This window comes from Choloepus didactylus, chromosome 18, assembly GCF_015220235.1.
Source record: "Choloepus didactylus isolate mChoDid1 chromosome 18, mChoDid1.pri, whole genome shotgun sequence".
NCBI classification, from domain to species: Eukaryota; Metazoa; Chordata; class Mammalia; order Pilosa; family Megalonychidae; genus Choloepus; species Choloepus didactylus.
In genome coordinates, this window is record NC_051324.1 from 54,972,644 (window position 1) to 54,995,199 (window position 22,556).

At 41.5% G+C, this 22,556-nt stretch overlaps 1 protein-coding gene across 1 annotated transcript; it reads right to left on the bottom strand.

Annotated features, from left to right (window-relative positions):
- Window positions 1-6,267: 6,267 nt before the first annotated feature.
- LOC119514234 (ras-related protein Rab-12) lies at window positions 6,268-8,029 on the bottom strand. The gene has a single exon (XM_037809910.1). The coding sequence runs from the start codon at window positions 7,957-7,959 to the stop codon at window positions 7,231-7,233; it is 729 nt and encodes a 242-aa protein (XP_037665838.1). The 5' UTR covers window positions 7,960-8,029; the 3' UTR covers window positions 6,268-7,230.
- Between the last annotated feature and the right edge of the window lie 14,527 nt (window positions 8,030-22,556).

Consider the following 22,556-nt stretch of genomic DNA (forward strand, 5'->3'; position numbering starts at 1 on the left):
GTGGGATAGGATAATGTATGACACCAGAGGTAAAGATAGATGATACAGACTGGGACTGTATAACGTGGCAAAAACTGGAGTGGCCAATGACTGTTACTAAATATACAAATATAAAAATGTTTTTGCATGTGGGAAAGCAAATGAATGTCAACCATGTAGAAATTTGAAAAAGGGATGGTATTCAGGAAAAAACATAATCAAAGCAAACTGGAGTCTATGGTCAACAGTAACATTGTAATATACCTCCATTAAATGTAACAAAGGCAATACGCCAATGCTAAATGTATATGAGAAGGGGATATAGGGAAGTAATATGGGATTCTTGGTAGTGGTGTTATTTGCTGTCCTTAGTAGTATATTGTATTGTATGACATGTTATTTTTCTTTTTATCATTTTATCTTATTGCTAAAAAAAAAAAACAAAAAACAAAAAAACACAATTTTTCTTGTAGTAATAAGTATGTTCAAATGCTGATTGTGGTGATAAGTGTACAACTTTATGATGAAACCATGAACAACTGATTGTACACTGTGGATAAATGTATGGTATGTGAATATAACTCTATAAAATTGTAGGAAAATATATATATAGGAGTAAAAGTGTTGGAGAAAACATGGTGAGAGGGATGATGCCTCACCAATATGGACTAACTACAATGTGTAAACTCAGAATTGAATCTTAGAACATAGCCTAACGTGGACACAGTAATTGTAATAGTCCCTAGATTGTAAGCTCTTACAGCAGTTAACTCTATCCCTGAAGTGTAAGGCCTATCTCTAAACTTTGAGATGCTGATCCCCTAGCATATGTTGTCACAAACATTGGGACTGGCGGTTTGATGTGCTGAGCCCTCGAGCATGGGACTTGCCCTTATGAAGCTCATTACCACAAAGGAGAGTCTAAACTTGTAAGTAATGGTGCCTAAGAGTCTCCCCCTGAGTACCTCTTTGTTGCTCAGATGTGGCCCTCTCTCTCTCTAACTGAGCCATCTCGACAGGTGAACTCGCTGCCCTCCCGCCTACGTGGGACCCGACTCCCAGGGGTGTAAATCTCCCTGGCAACGCAGAGTATGACTCCCGGGGATGAATGTGGACCTGGCATCGTGGGACTGAGAGTATCTTCTTGACCAACAGGGGGATGCAAAATGAGACGAAATAGTTTCAGTGGCTGAGAGATTCCAAATGGAGTCGAGAGGTCACTCTGGTGGACATTCTTATGCACTATATAGATAACACCTCTTAGGCTTTAATGTATTGGAATAGCTAGAAGTAAATACCTGAAACTACCAAACTCCAACCCAGCAGTCTGGACTCCTGAAGACAATTATATAATAATGTAGATTACAAGGGGTGACAGTGTGATTGTGAAGACCTTGTGGATCACACCCCCTTTATCTAGTGTATGGATGAGTGGAGGAATGGGGATAAAAACTAAAGGATAAATGGGGTGGGATGGGGGGATGATTTGGGTGTTTTTTTTCACTCTTATTTTTTATTCTTGTTCTGGTTCTTTCTGATGTAAGGAAAATGTTCAGAGACAGATTGTGGTGATGAACACATAACTATGTTATCATACTATGGACAGTGGATTATATATCATGGATGATTGTATGTTGTGTGAATGTATTTCAATAAAACTGAATTTAATAAAAAAAAAAGAAATTAACAACAACAACAACAAAAAGACCCTAGAAAAGCATAAAGAAGATATTATTGCAAGAGTAAATAAAAAAATAGAAGATCTTATGGAAATTAAAGAAACTGTAGGCCAAATTAAAAGACTCTGGATACTCATAATACAAGATTAGAGGAAGTTGAACAACAACTCAACCTCCTCGAGGAGCACAGAACAGAAAATGAAAGAACAAAGAAAGAATGGGGAAAAAAATTGAAAAAATCGAAATGGATCTCAGGGATATGATAGACAAAATAAAACGTCCAAATTTAAGACTTATTGGTGTCCCAGAAGGGGAAGAGAAGGGTAAAGGTCTAGAAAGAGTATTCAAAGAAATTGTTGGGGAAAACTTCCCAAACCTTCTACACAATATAAATACACAAAGCATAAATGCCCAGCGAACTCCAAATAAAATATATTTAAACAAATCCACTCCAAGACATATTCTGATCAGACTGTGAAATACTGAAGAGAAGGAGCAAGTTCTGAAAGCAGCAAGAGAAAAGCAATTCACCACATACAAAGGAAACAACATAAGACTAAGTAATGACTACTCAGCGGCCACCATGGAGGTGAGAAGGCAGTGGCATGACATATTTAAAATTCTGAAAGAGGAAAATTTCCAACCAAGAATACTTTATCCAGCAAAACTCTCCTTCAAATTTGAGGGAGAGCTTAAATTTTTCACAGACAAACAAATGCTGAGAGAGTTTGCTAATAAAAGACCTGCCCTACTTCAGATACTAAAGCGAGCCCTACCGACAGAGAAACAAAGAAATGAAAGAGAGATATAGAGACTTTTAACAGACATATATAGAATATTACCTCCCAGGTCACTGGGACACACGTTCTTCACTAGTGATCACGGATCTTTCTCCAGAATGGACTGTATGCGGGGACATAAAAACAAGCCTCAATAAAATAAAAAATATAAAAATGAATTTGTTCAAAGAACATTCTCTGCCCACAATGGAATACAAATAGAAGTCAATAACCATCAGAGACTTGGAGAATTCACAAACACCTGAAAGATAAAAATGAGGGGGAGATGAAAACATTCCCGGACAATCAAAAGCTGAGGAACTTCATCACCAGTAGATCAGTCCTAAGCAGGCTGAAAGGAAGGGACACTAAACAATTGACTGAAACCACATGAAGAAATAAAGATTTCCAGTAAAGATCACATGGTAGATATAAAGACCAATACTACTGTATGGTTGATTTATAACTCCACTATTTACTTCCTACAGGATCTAAAATACATAAACTGTAATGATAAATCAGTGGTTTTGGACTCAATGTAAAATATGTAATTCTTGACAAGAACTACATAAAGGTGGGGGAATGTAGTAGTATAGGAACAGTTTACATGTCCTATTGAAGTTAAGTTGGTTTCAAAGAAAAACAAGATTGTTATAGATTTAAGAGGTTAAATTTAACCCCCATGGTAAACAGAAAGAAAGTATCAAAGAATATTACCAAAGAGATGAAAAGTAGAGTAGGGGTTCCAAGAAGTGGGGGAAGGGGCAATGGGGAGTTAAGAAATGAGAGTAGGGGTTTTGGTTTGGGGTGAAGGGAAACTTCTAGAAATGGATGGTCGGAAGGTGATAGCATTGCAACATTCTAAATGTGATTAATCCCACTAAGGGAATGCTAGGAAGGGGTGGAATAGGAAGATTTAGGCTATATATATCTTTCCAAAATTGAAAAAAAAAAAAGACAGTCTAAATAGACGACAATTAAATGCCAAGGATGATCCTGGACGGGATCTGAGGCCAGAGGAGAGGAGGCTCAAAGGGACACACCTGGGACACAAGAAAAAAAAAAAAAAAAAAGGAAATATAGAATGTAAGCTTTATATCAATGTTGAATTTCTTGAACTTCTTAGCTGCGTTTAATGAGATTGCATAAAATAATGTTCTTGTCCATGGGAAAGGTATATGTGAATTATATTGCCTGTTCAAAGATATGTGCAGCTTGCTCCCATATGTTCAGAAGATAGAGCAATAGATGATGGGTGTTAGGGAGGGAGGGAGGAAGGGAGAGGGGGAGGGAAAGAAAGAGTGGTGTGACAGGATCTTAAAGGTGATGGATCAGGGTATCAGGGTAGGGGGTCAGGGTATGATGGAATTCTATGTAGGGGGTTTGTACTGTTTTTACAACTGCTCCTGTAAGATAGAACTTATTTCAAAATAAAATTTATTATTAATAAAAAAAAATAAGCACAGTTCTTGGCATATAACAGGGGATTGATGGTCTGTTGAATGAAGGAATGAAAGAATGAGTAAATAAAGATTACTTTCCCCACTTGAACCTGCCTGCTGGGAAGGAGAAATGAGGACTAATTTTTGAACGTAGAGTGCAGCAGCAGAGGCTGGCCTGTATGGTGGGTCATCGTGAAGCTTTTCTGGACAACCAGAGAGCTTCAGAAGGGCTGAGTCCTAAGGGGTAGACAGACGTGACCGTGGATAACCTTGCCACAGTTCTGACTGAAGACCATTTTCCTTCATGCTGCTGACAAAACCTGTCAGGTCCCTCGGGTCTTTCCTTGATTTTATTTTAAATATTATTCTCTTCACTGTAGCTATAAAAGGCAAAAAAGACAGGAATTATGTGGATTTGCTAAAGTATAAAAGATCAATTTAATTAAACTAGATAACAATTTGGGGGATAGTAACACAAAGCTTTGTATAAAATCAATAAATAAACCAAATTTGATATGCACCCTCTTTCTTCTCATCTATATTTTGACTTGTGGAACATTTTCTTAGCAATCTATCAGTGATGGGCTTTATGCTGTGAAAACCTAAAAACCTAAAGTTTATGAAGTGGTTTTAATGTCTGAAGAGCACTAAAAACTCATTATTTACAAACTTATACCAAACAACTTTTTCATAAGTTTTCCAGTAGCATCTGTAATATCTGAGTGGCTACATGAAATGGTCATAGGTTACAAGCAAGCAGATCCTAGTTTGCAAATTAAAGATCTGACAGGTAATCATTTCAATCACAGGGAGTAAAGCCAGTATTGAAGAGGGTGTCAAACAGGAGGCAGAAGTGGAAGTATTATACCTAGAGTCACTACTGAGGAGAGTTCTCAAATTAGATCAAGGTTAAATCAATGAGGAAAGGAAGATGGACAAGAATAGGCAGCAAGAGAAGTGGGAAGGATCAAGTAGCCAATCAAAAAAAGCTTATGAAGACATACAATTATAAAGCAAAAGGTTTGGGAAGTCTAAGCCTCACTCATTTAGAGAAATTGAAATGGTCCTTAAAATGCAAAGGTGGTTTAATTGAGACATTGAGGCACATAATAAGATATAGTTGTAGGGATCTGGGAAAGTAAAATTGGTTAGTATGTCAATATGGATTTATGGTTTCTATAATGCATTAAAGTATGTTTTGCCTATCTTCTGGAAACTGAAGGGAGTTCTGAATAGGCATTTGATAGTAATGACGATAATGATGACAAAGCATTCTTTATGCTATACAACTGGCCAAAGAGATTGTCGGGGTCAAATATTTTAAACCCACATAAAAGTAAACATAAGCAAGACTTATCTTCTTTTGAAGATTTCTCAAATTTAGGGGCAGTCCAGAGTGGCATGGGGTTCAACATCATTAAGTTTCTGTCTGACCTCTAGCTCCAACAATTATCGTCATGCTCCTTAAGCATGTCAACCATCCTGAATCTCTTCATCTAAAAGAAACTGGAGAGTGGAGAATCAGTATGGCAATACACCTGAAAGCATTCTGTAAAGCAAAGTACCATGCAAACGCTGGCCTGTTATTGAATTCAGCTCTTCATTCGTGTGGGGCTAGGAATTCCATATTCGGACCCACCTTCACTGGAGATTTCTTAAAAACCAGCTTCTGGTCGCATGCCTTTTGGGCACTGTGAGCATCCCTTGCTGAATAAAACTTGATGATGGCATAGTAACTAGGACAGGCCACCGCAGAGTTTGAGAAGACACGGATTGAATACAGAAGGCCAAACTGGGAGAATACTGTGAACAGAGAATGCTGGCGGGTGGGGAGGGGTGGGTGTCCCACGCCAAGTTAAGTGCATGAAACTAAGATCTGAGAAGCATTAGAAGACAGCTTGTGCTGGTTGTTGAGTTTTCTGGGTCTCTGGGAAACATGCTGGGCTAGCTGACTCTGGGGTACCCTCTTTCCTCTTCCCTGCACTCAATGTGGCCTGAAATTAGCGGAGACCTCAAGGCGGGAGAGGAAGTGGAGGTAATTCAGCACGGGTGAAGTGCTAAGGCAGGACTCCGGAACTCTCGGCCAGAGGTTGGGCGGCTTTCTTCTTCCCTCCCTCCGCCCTGGCCCCGGCTCACAAGCAAGGCCTCGGCCGTGGGCCCAAAGTTCAGCTCCCACATCAGCAAGGTTTGATCACCCTCGGCCGCAACGGCAAAAGGAAACAACAACGCCATTCCCCCTCCCCGCTACTGCGCCTGCGCGGCTGAGGCTCCAGCAGCACTGCGCCTGCCCAAGGCGCGCCCGCAAAGTTTTTTTTTTTTTTTTTTTTTTTTTTTTTTTTTTTCAAATACATAATTACTTATTTACTTTGACTAAACAAAACAGTGCAGTTTAATAAAAGATATACCAAAGACAGAGTTCACAAATTCATTACCAGACCCCCCGCCAAAAAAAAAAAAACAAAACAAAATGAGCACGGTTGAGTCTTACTAGGAATAAGCTTTACCAGAAGGGGGAGGTCCTATCATTACAAAGGTACAGAATGTTTAGGCAAATACAGGTATGCTCTTTGATATAGTAAAATGTATCTCTTTAAAATTCCTTTAAACAGGATTTGTTCAGGCAGCAGCATTGTTTTAAAATCATCTACTATAGTTTCAAAAACACTTTACTGAATCTCTGCAGTTCTTGAAAGTACAGAGTATGTCTGTCAGGAAACCATGACAACAATTCTGCAGCCTTAGACCAAGTCAAATTCAGTCTCTTTAAACCAGTAATATTCTACAATTACATAACATTAATAAATAATCTTACATGATGGCTGTAAATGGATCTGAGCTTTGTGGCAGAAATACTCCAATACTTCAAAGATGCTACAGCTGGGGGGGGGGGAAATGTCTTGTAAATAAAGAAAAAGCACTTTAAGATAGCATTTTTCAAAAAGTCTTTAGTTTTACAAATTTTCTTTAAAACAGTAAGCAAAGCACCACATTCTCTCTTCTTATCAGAATAGCTTCTGTCCTCATAATATAATTAACAAGGACATTTATATTATTTATTTCAAGAAACATTATACCTTGTATTTCTTCCATTCTTCATATTCGAAGTACTACGTTTCCCAGTGTATGTGCACTAGACACTGGGGTTATGAATGAAATATAGTAATTTGGAGGGAAATATGGAATTTATAACCAAAACTTACCCAGGATTGCATATTTGCATATTTACAAGTTAGTGTATAGCTCTGACTTGGATTACAAAGTGCGAAAGGAAATTGTCAAAATGATTGTAGTGCAGAATAGAGTTATTCCCCTTTCCAGGAATTGTTTCCACTTTGTCTCCAAAGTAGCAAATCAACAGCATCGGACATGGGGTCTTGGTGGAGGCAGTTCTGGTGGAATCTCAGGTTCTGGTTGTAATGAGAGGATACTGTTGGACAACTCATTCCTTAAAATATCCAGAGGCATCTTTTTCAGAATGTCATCAACAAGTTTCAGGAATATTTCATCCACATTGAAATTATCCTTGGCACTTGCTTCACAGAACCGCATCCCGGTTATTTGCTGTGCAAACTTTTCACCTTGCTGCTTGGTGATCTCTCGGTCCGTTTCACAGTCCAACTTATTTCCAACTAAGAGAAGTTCTGCATCTTCTGAGGCATACTTATCGATCATCTTCATCCACTTGGGCAAATCATCAAATGTCTCCTTCTTGGTGATATCGTATACCAGTATGATACCCTTGGCACTTCTGTAATAGGCTGAGGTAATGCTGTTGAATCTCTCCTGACCTGCCGTGTCCCAGATCTGTAATCTGATTTTCTTTCCTCTTAGCTCTACAGTTTTGATTTTAAAGTCAACGCCCACGGTGGACTTGCAGGCCTCGCAGAAGGTGTCGTCGGTGAAGCGCTCCATCAGGCTGGTCTTGCCCACGCCGCGGGAGCCGATGATGATGACCTGCAGCTTGAAGTCGGCCGGCCGGGGCGGCTGCTTCCTCCGGCGGGCCTGGCCGCCCGACAGCGCCGGGGAGCCTGCGCCCAGGCCGCTCCCGGCCCGCCTCTGCCGCGCGGCGCCCGGATCCATGCACACATGCGGCTCCCGCGCGGCCCGCAGCCCGCCGCCGCCCGCCGCCCCCTGTCCCGGCTCGGCCCCGCGCCAGACGTCGGCCCGCTCGAGCGGCCCCGGCGGCCCGCGGGCTCCGCGCTGCAGCTGCGCCGCCGGCCCGGCCCCCGCGCCCCTGTCGCCCCCGCGAAGTTTTAAGGGAGGCCCGCGAGAGGAGCGGGGCCAGCTCGACGTGGGCGGAGCGTCAGCAGCCCTGATATGGCTCATTCTTCCTTCCCACCCCGGGCAGGTGTTTGCATCTGGGTCCCCGCCTCCAACCCGTCTGCCCCAATCTCATAGCATTTAGTGCTTTTATCAAAGAGTTATTTTGAGGGTAGAGTCCTAAAGGGCAGGCTTATAAGATCAAAGGTAGGCACAGACATGTTTACAGAGGCCGGCTTCACCATCTTCACTCCTGGAAAAGGGGCCTAGGGGACTAGGTAGTTAGCACTACTTTCTGAGCTTGAAAAGGATTTCCGGACGCTGTGTCAGAAGTGACCACTAACGATACAATCCTTTGACTTTACAGTGTTTTTAGGAGTTTTAAATATGCAAATCAAGGTATAACTCACTCAGCCATTATTAACAGTCTAGCATGAAATCCTTGAAAAGAATTCCCTGGGAGTCCTGTGTGGTTCAGGTAAACTGTGTATGTATGTTTTGGGGCAAGGGAAGATATGGGAGATTTATTTTCTATAAATTTGGAAAGCCAAAGAGTGGTTCCAAGTGACGCATCAACACTGGAGCTGGTGGTGCCTGTGAAGGGACATTCTAGGCATCATGAGGCAGCTATTTGGCAAAGTAACTTGCTGATGGACCCTAAGACTCTTTATTTTAATCCTAGACTGTCAGAGCCAGAAGGGTCCTTGCAGAACATGTGGTTTCTCCCGTGGTTTCTAAATACTGGCCCTCAGACCCGTGCTAGTCTGTGGTGAGTGTTCACTAATCTTCAGCAAAATGAGAAAAGGACAATATAATCAGTTTTTTTAATTTCATAAAGCAAAATATATTCCATTTTATTATCCTATTATGACCTCCCAATAATTACAGTGATACATTTTTTTTTTCTTTTATGAAGAGATGCTGATAAGTAAGTCATAGTTGTTTTGATTCATACACTTAGTGGGCATTAAAAAAAAAGTTGGAAATCTTCTCACAGTTCTGTTTTCTGGTTTATTTTACTGGTGTGTGAAATTGAAAAGTCAGGAACCCACTGAATAGTAAAAGCTCTCATCTTGTAGCTGAAGTAGTTGAGGGCCAGCAGTAGGGGCATGAGTGGCCCAAGCTAACACCCCAGTTTGGTCAGACACTGCTAATGATAGCTATGAGGATATTCCTCCAACTGTCCCTTTTCTGCCTTTGCCTTGGCCTAAAACATGGTCTACTCCACCTCAGCATCCTCCAAGAAAACTGGTTCCTAGCCAGAGAGGCCATCCTAAGAAATCTAGATTCTAGCCCATTCTCCCAAAGCACTCCAAAATATTGGCACTTGGTACCATTTCCCCCTTCCTGCCACTACTTTCTCTACCTCAATACCACATCCTTAGCTCAACCTATTCTCTTCTGAAGAATTACTCATATCATGATACTGTATCAATCCAATATTATAGATATTATTAGTCATTTCATTATCCATTATAGTCATGTATGTCTCTACTTCCTCACCTAGATTATGAATGCTTAAAGAGCTTTAGTTATGTTTTATCTTACTTATCAATATCTAGCATACTCCTACCACATTAGACACCCAAATATATGTGGAACTACTGAATAAATTGACAGTCTTTGTACAGGGAATGCTTTAATAATTCCAAAAATACAGAAACTTCATTGTGGTCCTCTTGGTTTGCAAATGATGGTCAGGAACCAGAGTCCTGGGCCTGGATGAGAACAAAGAGGAAGTCCAAGAGAACCATTTATTCCTGGGGCTCTGGTCAATTTGGAAGTTGGAGGAAAGGACATTTTATTTGTACATGGGAAAGGAAGACGATAAGATGAAGTGGAGGCAAGAGGAAGAAGAAATGAAAAATACCCTCATGAAGAAGAGTCCTGGAATGACTCCATAGCTGGCCTGCACCCTTGTTTTGTCACAGGTGACATCCTGTCATCCAGTAGGACAGTGGCTGGCCCAAACACTGCAACTTCCATTCTATCCTGTGAAGAAAACAATGCGGTTCTTGCTTCCCACTTGGTAGTTTCTTTCTCCACACACATGGCCCAGCTCTTGATGAGTCTCCTGTGCAGAGCAATGCCCAGAATCCCCTTCCTACATCTCTGGTCAGTCCTCTGGTTCTTCCTTTAAATTTCCCTCATCTCTAGTGCCTGCCCTCTTCCCCCATTCAGTATATTTCCACATTTTGAAACACTTTTCTCCCTCTGAAGGGGGAAAACACTGCTTTACAGGGCTATTACTTTAGAAATCCCAGGTGCAACCATTGACTTGCCTTCTAAAAGGATCAGCCCTAAAACCAACAACTTGCATGGGGTGTAGGGTATGCAAGAGAACTTAACTCCTTCAGTCCTCACAGTTATCTGTGGGGGCAGCCAGAGCAGATTTATATATTCAGTTTGAAGCTCAGAAAAGTTAAGTGACCATCCCAATGTCCATAGTTGGTGAACTGTCAGCTGTCAATCGTCTGCCCAGGTGATGAGTACCACTTTCTTCACAGAAATTTTGCTCCTGATTATGGAGAGTGGGCCCCAGTGACAAGCATGATTGCATTGCTTCACTGCTCCCAGGCTTACAGCTGATTGGACCAAGGGGAGAACAAGTAGTCCAAGCTGAACCAATCACATTCTCTATGCCAGGAACCTGGACTGGGAAGAAGTCTAGCTGGTCTCTACGGTTTAGAACTTTAGACTGCAAGTTTGGAGCACCCATAGTGTGTCATGCATAGGGGAGCAGAAACAGCTGATCTGCAGAAAGAGTGGTGAACTCAAAGCACCAAGAGAAGCAGAAACCTGTCAAGGAAAGTTTGCTAACAGTTTCCATCCCTGGTTCCATTCTCTTCCTGAAGCCAGCTGCACCGTGTGTGTGTATGTGTGCGCACGCGCGCAGGCGGCAGAGGAGGGGAGGGGGTTTTGGGTCAGCGAGATACCTTGTCCTCACAGAATAAATCCCCCCCAGCTAGCTTAGTTGGTTTCTCTTACTGCAATCAACACTCGTGTTTAACACCGTATCAGAGAAAGAATCATATCCCAGGTCTACCAACTCGGAGTTGCAAGCTCTTCCACTCTACCAATTTTTTCTAGATTGCTAAAAGGGAGTACCCACCAGTCATTGCCTGTTGCCCCTTTCTATGTCACATCTTCCTTCTTGGGGCTCTGCCTGCTAACTAAGTCCCACAGTGTCCTTACCAGTTGTCCACCCCCACTCCTGCGGACATAATCGTTTTGGCGCAGTTGATGGCTGAGAGAAGGTTGGTGTTCAGCAGTTCTCAAAGGGAGAAAGAGAACAACTTGAGAACACAGAGGACAGTCCCAAAGGCTAAGGGAGGAGAAACTGGCCCTCCCTGTGTAGGCATCTGCCACCCAGGGGGCCTCCAGATCAGGAGAGGCTTCCTTCCAAGGATCCCATTTAAACATCCCTTCAATGGCTGCTGGAGGTCAGGAGTGGTGGGGGTTGGAGGGCCTGTCGAGTGGGGGTAAGGGACTCAGATTTAGACCTGTTCATTACCTTACTTTCTAGGCAGGGCAGATGGTGGTTCACCCAAAGTCTGGGGGGTTCTACAGAGAGGAAATGGCAAAACAGGCAGCACAGAGGCCAAGGTAAAAATCCTGCCTGATGAGTGGGCTGTTTAGGCAAGGAGCCTAGGGACATTACCCCGAGTATGGAGGAAGGGCTGAGGGCTAGAGAGTCATGGACCCTGCCAAGCTTCCTGGATCAGCTCTGAGATGGGACACTTGCCCTTGGCCTTTGGTCAGACCATTAGCTGAAGACTGTACTACTTAGTGGTTGCAGCTGAGCTTCAAGGCTGGCGTCTGATCTTCAGTACTGGTTCTATTCATGAGCCTTGGTTTGCCAATCTGTAAAGAGGGGAACCATAGTTTCTCCTGCATGGAAAGTTGAGAGGATGAAATGAGCTATGCCTTCATTTCCCTTAAAGCTTATGTCTGATGTTGATCACCCTTTCATGTGTTTATTGGCCATTTACATATCCTTTTTGGAGAAATGTCTATTTAGATCCTTTGCCCATTTTTTGTTAGGGATGTCTTTTAATCACTGAGTTGTAATAGTTCTTTATATATCCTAAACACAAGTCCCAAGAATTTTTTCTTGTTCTGTGGACTTTTCCACTTTTTAAAAACGTTTAATTTTAAAATAATTTCAAATGTCTTTTCCCTTTATTGTTGATGTCCTTGGAAGCAAAAAAGTTTTAAATTTCAATGACGTCCAATGTGTCTATTTTTCCTTTTGTTGCTTGTGTTTTTGGTATCATATCTAAGAAAACATTGTCGAATGGTTTCCAAGATAATCTGGGTTAATTTGACCATCAAAATAAATAATGACAGTCACAGATTATAATCCATTAAATAAAGAGGAATCTATGAGTTCATAACAATAATAAATAGACAAATGGATGCATAATAGGGATGAAGGAAAGGCCCTTCCTGACAGTAGAATGCTGCCTGAGAAATGTGGAAGCAGTCCTGGAGTTGGAAAATCACCATTTAGCAGCCATCATAGTTCGAGCAAGAATCATCAAGGGATACTAAATCTGAGGTGATGGGAAGCTGATGAGGAACTGGATATGTACATGGTCTTTTTTATTTTTAATTTTTATTGTAACGTGCAACATAAGATTTCCTATTTTAACCACTTGCAAGTATACATTTCAGTGGTGTTAATTATATTCACAACATTGTGCTACGATCAACACCATCCATTGCCAAAAGTTTTCTATCACGCCAAACAGAAATTCCACCAACTAAGCATTCACTCCCCCTTCTCCACTCCCACCCCTGTATGTACATGGTCTTAAAGTATCATCCACAGATTGCTTATTCATCGCCCTGGGGCAAAACAGTAACTATACAGTGGAGGAAGCCAACAGCACTTTGACTTTGTGCTCAAAATTAACATCACCAATGAAGGACAGAGGGACCTTGTATGCCTCCTAGTGTGTTGGAGGACACGGGCATCACTTAAATAATATTGGCTATGGATGCATAATCTGTTTATAATCCTGAGGAAACATCATTGAAACCCAAATGGAGGGAAAATCTGTAAAATAACTGGTATTTTTCAAAACTGTCAATGTCATGAAAACAAAGAGTGGGGCTATCTATCACTGGGTGTATGTGTGGTGTTTCACTAATTTTTAAATAAACAAGCCTCTGTGCACACTTGTGTGTGTGTGTGCGTGTCTTTTCCCCTGAAGTGGGTGTATGTTCCAGAAGGCAAAAGCTTATCCACCAGCTTCAGGTGTCAGGCCAGCTTCGGCTTGGACAAGACGGCTGCCGTGGTGGCCCTGCCTCCACACAGATCTGTGCTGCCTTCCAAGACTCACTGCTCCACCCCAGAATGAGCGCGGGGCCATTCTTTTGCTTCTCTGCTCACCATGGGATTGCCAGATTTAGCAAATAAAATTACAGAATGCCCAGTTAAGTTAGAATTTCAGATAAACAACAAATTTTCTGGTACTCCTCTTCCAGGTGGGGCAGCACACTGCATCCTGGGATGTGAAGCCCAAAGCCACGGGGTGGAGGGAGGGCCCCGGGAGGAGGGCGTTCTGGGGGGAGATTTTATGAGGTGCAGCTTGTAGCCAAAAAACGACAGGTGCCTCAGATGTCTCGGAATAAACTTGTCCCCAGGGAGTCAAAGCCCCAGGCAGGAGAAGCTCCCTCAGCCCCAGTCCAAATGCTGAGAATCCAAGCTGGGAGGGTGGCTCTGCAGCTCAATCTTATCGAGGGGATGATGTCAGCACTCCCAGGGAGACCAGAGGGAAACTCCATCCTCAGCACCCAGCCACTGGCAAATGAGCATCCCAACAGACTCCTACAATTCAAGGAGGTGGGAAATCCAAGCCTGGCCCAGGAATCAGTACTGAATGCTTGTCTCCGGGCAAGAGGACAAATGGAGGACCACAGACCATATGTCTAAATATTTACAAGTTATAAATCAAACACGCAAGTTGTTAAATAAAATATGTTCTATCCTCTTATTTTGACCTATTGAATGGACAAAAATTTTACATATGTGTGGCAACCTGTGGCCTGAGCAAAACAGGCCTGCAGATCTTTGGTGCACAGCAGTCTGCATCACCTAGGCAGCTAAATGTTGAACCTATTGTCTTTCTAAGCCAGTAAAGAGAAAAAGGGTAAACTGACCTTAAAATGTAAATTTATGGGAAGCAGGCAGGAAGTGAGGGGCTCTTAGTCTCACAAAAAGAGCAAAATGTACTTGTTCAAGTGTTATTCTAGTCCTTCCTGCACCACCTCCCAGGTTAGAGCGACCTGTTCCTGCATCTATGCTTCCCCGACCATTAGGAATGCCTTTGTCTTAAACACTTATAAAAGGCTTTCTGTCCTCTTTGCATTGCTCCGTCGTCTTCCCGTGAATGCGATGCCTGCTCGGCCTGAGAGAGCCGTCATGATCTCTCCACGACTTCTCACCCTGTAAGTAATCCCTGAATAAAAGTTCATGTATCAGAAAATGCTCTTTGTCTTCTTTGGCCTTTGGACTGGCATGGCCCTCTTGAGCTGTGACAATGTGTATGAAGTTATGGCTCCTCTATGACTGAAAATTAGCAAAATGTCAAAGATGAGTGAATTTAATTTTTATTGCTCATATCTCAGTGCAAGTTGATGGGCTGACGATGTCGGGATGAGTAATAAAATAAAGATATACAAAGTTCACAAATTATTATAACCATTCCATGAAATTTATTTTTCTTATCTTCATTTCAGCACACTTGCTAATTATGTTATTACAAAGTTTTAAAAATAATTTGGGTTTTATTGACAGTAAGGGTCTATAGTATTAAAAACATAATTGTATTCAAACTACAAAGATTTAAATATATTTTCAAAAAAATGTAAGTATAAGTAAATAAAAAAATGTTATTCTGTAAATTTTAATTATTTTTTCAGAAATATCTTCCAAAAAGTTAGTTTTCTTTTTAAAATGTTGAAGAATGGCTATTAAATTGAAAGGCAAACTATAAATTAAAATTAATGAATAACAGATTTTATATCAGTGATTTAAATAAATCCAAATGTTTTATTTTTAATTTTTTTGAAAATTCAATAAAATTTAATTAAATGCTTCTATGCAAAAACTTTCTTATAAAAAATTAATATTCACAATTTTAGCATTCAATATCTATCTAGTTGCCAATATAAAGGATCAGTAATACGTCTAAGGTCTAGACATATATATACACATATATTAAGGGTAATGTGTAATGTGATTTACTTAATACTGCAAAATTTTCCACAGCTTCTATTTTCAGCTGAGACAAATACTGTACTAATTCTTCAGTACCTCCAGAATTATGAATACAAACACATGAACAAGAAGAAACTGAAAACTTGGCCCTCCTAGAAGATGGTACTTTATTTGCTTGAATCTACTGCATTCACACTGAGAAGAAAGATTTGACAAGCTGATTAATTTGTCTTTTCTCTGTCCTAAGTTCTTTTCTGCTCTCTCAAATATACAAAGCAGGGCCCCATTAAATCTCTGCAGCATTTAAATGCCAAGGCGTTTTTTCCTCAAGACATGGGGCAAGATATGGAGAAGCATCTCCTTGAGCCCTGAACGTCACTATTCAAGAGGATGCCCATTTAAGGCTTCAGGTCGGGCTGTGCCAGGGCTAGAACCACATTCCAAGCTACAGAAGCTCCCCATGTTACTTAATAAATCCCATTATTTTATATGCCCAGGGCTCTTGCCAGCTCTATGGAAAATAATGCTTCTGCAGATAAACTGTCATAGAAAACAGAAAATTTTAAGGAAGTATCTGCTTTGAGTTTTCAATGAAATACAAGAAAATACAGTGTATTCCTTTCCTAGGGCTGCCGTAACAAATTGCCACAGACTGGATGGATTAAAACAACAAAAATTTATTCTCTCACAGTTCTGGAGGCCAGAAGTTTGAAATCAAAGTGTCGGCAGAGCCATGCTGCCGACTGTAGGCTCTAGGGAAGAATCCTTCCTTGCCTCTCTGGCTTTGGGTGGCCCCAGCATGCCTTGGCAAGTGGCAGTGTGATGCCAATCTCCACCTCTGTCGTCACATGTCCTTGCCTCTGTGTTGATGTCTCTTCTCTTTTTATAAGGACACCAATCAGATTGGATTACAGCCCACCCTAACTCAGTATGACCTCATCTTAATTTAATTATATCTGCAAAGACCCTATTTCCAAATAAGGTCACATTCACACATTGTGGGAGCCCAGGGGGCCCCCAAGTGTCTTAAAGACTACACACAGCCGTTTGCTTGACCTAGGACAGTTAAGGTTTGACCTATTCTCCTTGTAATATCAGGTGCTAAATGTAATCTATACCAGAAACTACCTCCTCCCTGGGACTCCCTGAGATACTGTTATCTACAAGATAATCTATTAATTCTCCCCTCCTCCCTGTTGATTACAATCAATCCTTCCCTTCCTTGCACAACCCTGGCTCCCCACCTTATGCTCTCATACCCACTGGAATATCGGGCCCTTATAACCAGCTTATTCAGCACCCCGAAAGTGCGGACTATTTCCACATTGTGCTCTGAACTCGCTACCATTCAGAGCAGCTCCTGAATCCATTCAGAGAGGCCCCTGATTTCAGGGCAATGTGGCTCAACTCCCCCACCCTGGAGGTAAGCCCCATAAAAAAAGCTCATGTCTCAGAACATGTCTGGTGCTTTCTTTAGTCCATTGACAACAAATACCCTCTTGGGCTGTGACACACATACTGAGGGTTAGGACTTCCACGTTATCTTTTTTGGGGAACACAATTTAACCCATAACATACGGCCTTTTAAGGATAAAAACAAAAATGATACAGCATGCTGAAATGCAGATAATAGTAATAAAAGAACACAAGGAACTAAAATCCACTGACAGAAATGAAATCTGCAATGAAGACAGAAAGCAGAATCCACACTGCCACAATTTCAGTCAAGGCTGTCGTCGCACACTGGAGGTGTTCTCTGAGAATGCAAAGCAGAAAGACACATTGAAAACAATGAGACAAAGAATGATGGATATGGATAACAAAGACTGCAGATGTAAACTGGGAATAATAAATGTTCTGGAAAAAGAAACCCAAGCTGAAAAAGCTGAGTTTGAAGATCTACCAGGTTAAACTATGTACCAGGAAAAGTATATGAAGTTACTCACACTGAGACATATTTCAAACCATATGATTAAGTCTGAATTGTTAAGAATGTATATCTTTTCAAATATTTCAGGAATGGTTACACAGATTGATTAGAAGCTAGGCTGCAAAGTTCTGCTCCAGTTCTCCAAAACAGGTATTATATAGGCTGAATATTCTGACTACAATTAAAACCCCCAAATTCTTATAACTTAAAACACACACACACACACACATTTCCCCTGAATAACTTTTGGGTCAAAGGGAAAGTCAAATATGAAATAAGAGGTCTCTCAAACAATGAAAACCAAAAGTTTCTGAAATTTAGCCAAAACTGTATTCAGAAGTAAATTAATCATCTTAAGTGCTTTCAGTCAAATAAATGAACTGAACATTCAACTCAAGAAGGTAGAAAAACTACAAGGGAAACATTTCCAAGGAAAACAGGGAGTAGCAAAACATAAAGAATTAAAGTATTACATATTTAATTGGCTTCAGGGAAAAATGTTGAGGTGATAGGTCCAAAACTGAGTTGGGAAACAAAACTACAAACCCCTTGTGTTACAAACATGTCCCACCACACTCACCATGGACTTCGGATCCTTACCTGTAGCACTAGTGTTGGAAAAACTGAATTCTTCAGAGTATCTGGAATGAGCTCTTTGCAAGGACAGGCTATTCTGAAGCCAAGAGTTACCACCAACAGACTCCTTTAATAGTAACACAGTCTGTAGATTATCCAAGAAGGCAAATATGACTGAATATTTTATAGGCAAAGGTCCTAAAGCCTCATTGCCTCAAAGGCATCACCAAACACTTTCTTCCATAAAATTACATTCTGCCATGAGAGATGCTCAGCAAGCCCCAGAATGCCAATGCCTGCAGCTGGCCCCTTAGAGCAGGGGGCAGGGAACAAGATAGGGGGTGTGTTGTTGATCTCTTTGTTCAGGAAAGCACCAAGTGGAAAGCCCCTGTTTTGTGGTGTGAAATGCAAGACAAGCAAAATCCAACAATCAAATGTGGACCTTAGTGAATGAGTCTGCATAACTGAGGGACTGGAGAAATGCCAGGCTGGTGCAGTCTTTGTTTTAAGATAGCGGCCACTCTGATGATCAGCCCTGTGAGAAATGTATCCTCCCCCTGAGCTCAGTCCCAGCCCCACCCAGCACTGCACCCTCCCAACTGCTGGGCTTTGGAGCCAAACAGACCTGGGCCAAAGCTGTCCCGCCCACCCACTGTGTGATATCCCATAGCAGTGCTGCTTGTCTTATCTGATGCGCTGGCTTACTACACCTCTGTCTGACTACATTCAGAGCTGCTGCATGTGCTGTAACTTTGAGAATAAGTGCATGTGTCTGACTACTTCATGATACGTTTCAGTGTGCTCACGCCTGAGCATTTATACGGACATCACAGGTTTGCTTACTTTCTCTTAGTTTCTCTTGTATATTATAGGTAGGGCATTATATTGGTTTTTAAAATTACTATCATTCTGAATAGAAAAATAATTGTGGTACATTCATCTAATGGAATACTATTCAGCAATAAAAAGAATGACCAAAATAGTGGAAGGGAGGTTAGATGGGAATTCTCTGTATTTTCTGCTTAATTTTTCAGTAAACCTAAAAACTGCTCTAAAAAAAATAGTCTATTTTTCTAAAAAAGGATCTATTGAAGCACAAAACAACATGGATAATTCTTAAAACAATTGTGCTGAGTGAAGGTAGCAGACCAAACAAAAGTACACACTGTATGATTCCATTTTAGAAAACTCTAGAAAATGTAAACTAATTATAATGACAGAGAGCAGATCAGTAGTTACTTGGAGATGGGAGAGCAGGAAGGCGATGGTGGGAGGGATCACAAAAGGGCACAAGGAAACATTAGGGGGTGATGGATATGTTCATGACATTGATTGTGATGTTGGTTTTACAGATGTGCAAGTCAAGCTCATCTAGTGTAGACTATAAACATGTGCATTTTATTGTACATCAACTATACCACAACATATATGTTTGAAAATGTTAAAAGATTACTATAATTCTGCAAAATATTTTTATAAAAAGAGAGTGATGGGTCTGGCATGGTTGAGAACCCCAGCATCAGTAGATTCTAAAGTGGGGAAAAACTCCCACATCCCCCTCTTCTGGCTGAACCGCTGTGCAATTTATCTGTCGGCCACTGGTGACCAGCAGTGGCCCATTTTAAGTGGGAAATACAGAAAGCGCACCGTCGCTCCCCTTTCTATGCTCAATAGCCTAATCCCCATTATACTCAGTATTTGAGCTGGGATTTGGGTCGTGGTCTCTTTGGCTCCTGATCCCACCTTGTTGGTCCCTCAACACCAAGAGACCTCCCTGTGTTTGCATATATTTTAAAAAGGTGTCCTACCTCCAGTGAACCAGGAGCCATAGTTTGGGGTCTGTTATTCTCAGCTTGTTTGATAGGGCAGGGCTGACATGGAGCAGCTGAAGATGGCACCAAGGAGTTGTGGTTCTCAAGGTGCCCTTAGAAGGCCTCCCAGGCTTGAATCAGCCTCTGTATGTCGGTCCTCCGCTGTGCCTGGAGCTCCCCATTTTAGAGCAAGGCAGAGTCCCATTACCAGACATTGCTACATCAGAGGATTAGCCAACCACATTAGCATGTCACTGAAAGAATGAGATACTGGAAAGTCTCATTTTTATAAGGGAGAGAGCAGAGAGGTTTCACTGGGAGAAACCATGGGATATGCAGTGAAGGCCTCCAAATAAAAACAACTGCTAACACTTATTGAGTCCTCCCAGTGTTTGAGGCATGAAGTTGAACACTGTATGGGGTGAACCATCTCATCTTCCCAGCACCCTTGTAAAACCAGCGGCAGAGTAGCTAAGTAACTCACCCAAAGTTAAAGAGCTAGGAGGAGGCAGAGGAAGGATTCGAATCCAAGTTTGACACCAACATGTTGGCTTAGCCACTGCTCTATCCTGTCAACCTGCAACTTGCTTGCTTGAATTATCTTGCTTGCACATAAGGCCTAGGCCATTATTTAATTTATGTATTTAACTGGTTGGTAGCAGGTGATGGATGTTTTAGTTTAATTCTGGAAATAAATTTCCTGCCTGATCTAGTAATGATGCTTCAAGGGAACTGTAAGCACCTATGGTGGTCCGGAAGCAAGATTGGCCCCCATCTCTTATTTGTTGAGCATTTACAATTCACAAAGGCTGATATTTCCATAGTAATCTATTTGAAGGGCAGGTGGGCAGAAGCCTGCAAGAAGGAATCAAGGGGTAGGAGACACATAACAATCCAGTGACATTGTTCACTCATGCCCACCAGACTCTGTCAAATGCAGCAGGACCCCACCTCAACAGGTGTCTTGGGCAGGTAAACAGACCAGGATGCAGGCCCAGGGAACTCATCAGAAAGCCCAAGTCAAAACATCCTGGTGAGCAGATAACTCATGCCTGTGGTTCGTGGGTAGGTGAAGTCTTCCAGTTGTTTCTTTCTCGGATATCCTTTCCCTCAGATTTGGACCTGCCCACCTGGGTGGCATTTGATCCTCCAGGTGAGGTGCTTTAGAGGTGTGCCCTTCCTGTTAAGGGTTCTGCAGAGGCCAGCAGCTCTGGGCTTCTGCCCATCGTGCTGCTCTTACAATCTTGTGGACACTTGGTTGAGCTGACAGAGGCACTGAGGAAAAGGCTCTGTGGTTGCATGGGAGACCACAGAGTCATAGGAGACCATAGCCAGACAGACCCGCACAGACCCACTGGGTCCAACTGCTTCACTGCACAGATGGGAAAACTGAGGCCTGGGGCGGGGAAGGGACTCGGCCAAGGCCACACACACAGGGGGCTGGTGTATTAGGTAGGGTTCTCTAGGGAAACAGAATCAACCAGAGATATCTATAAATATAAGATTTTACAGAAACATTACTGACTTATGTGCATTAATGTTATATCCTGCTACTTTGCTAAATTTGTTTACTAGCTCTGGTAGCTGTACTGTTGATTTCTCAGGGTTTTCCAGATATAAGATCATATCATCTGCAAACAATGATAGTTTTACTTCTTCCTTTCCAATTTGGATGCCTTTTATTTTTTGTCTTGCCAGATTGCCCTGGTTAGCACTTCCAGCACAATGTTGAATAACAGTGGTGACAGCGGGCATCCTTGTCTTGTTCCTGATCTTAGAGGGAAGGCTTTCAGTCTCTCACCAATGAGTACTATATGCTGGCTGTGGGTTTTTCAAAAATGCTCTTTATCGTATTGAGGAAGTTTCCTTCAATTCCTACCTTTTGAAATGTTTTTATCAAAAAGGGATGTTGGATTTTGTCGAATGCTTTTTCAGCATCTATTGAAATGATCATTTGATTTTTCTCATTTGATTTGTTAATGTGCTGTAATACGTTGATTGATTTTCTTATGGTGAGCCATCCTCGCATGCCTGGAATGAACCCCACTTGGTCATGGTGTGATTTTTTTAATGTGTCTTTGGATTCGATTTCCAAGTATTTTGTTGAGAATTGTTGCATCTATACTCATCAGTGAGATAGGCCTGTAGTTTTCCTTTTTTGTAGCATCTTTGCCTGGTTTTGGTATTAGATTGATGTTAGCTTCATAAAATGAGTTAGGCAGCATTCCATTTTCTTCGATGTTTTGAAAGAGTTTAAGTAAGACTGGCGTCAGTTCTTTTTGGAAACTTAGAATTTCCCTGTGAAGCCATCTGGCCCTGGGCATTTATTTGTGGGAAGCTTTTTGATGACTGATTGGATCTCTTTGCTTGTGATTGGTTGGTTGAGGTCTTCTATTTCTTCTCTGGTCAGTCTAGGTTGTTCGTATGTTTCCAGGAAATTGTCCATTTCCTTTACATTATCCAGTTTGTTGGCATACAGTTGCTCATAGTATCCTCTTATAATTTTTTAAATTTCTTCAGGATCTGCAGTAATGTCACCTTTCTCCTTCATTATTTTGTTTACATGGGTCTTCTCTCTTTTTGATTTTGTCAGTCTAGCTAGGGGCTTGTCAATCTTGTTGATCTCAAAGAACCAACTTTTGGTGTTATTTATCCTCTCTATTGGTTTTTGTTGTTGTTGTTGTTGTTGTTCTCTATGTCATTTATTTCTGCTTTAATCCTTGTTATTTCTTTTCTTCTACTTGATTTAGGATTGGCTTGCTGTTCACTTTCTAGCTTCTTCAGTTGCTCCATTAGTTCTTTGATTTTGGCTCTTTCTTCCTTTTTAATATACATGTTCAGTGCTATAAATTTCCCCCTCAGTACTGCTTTT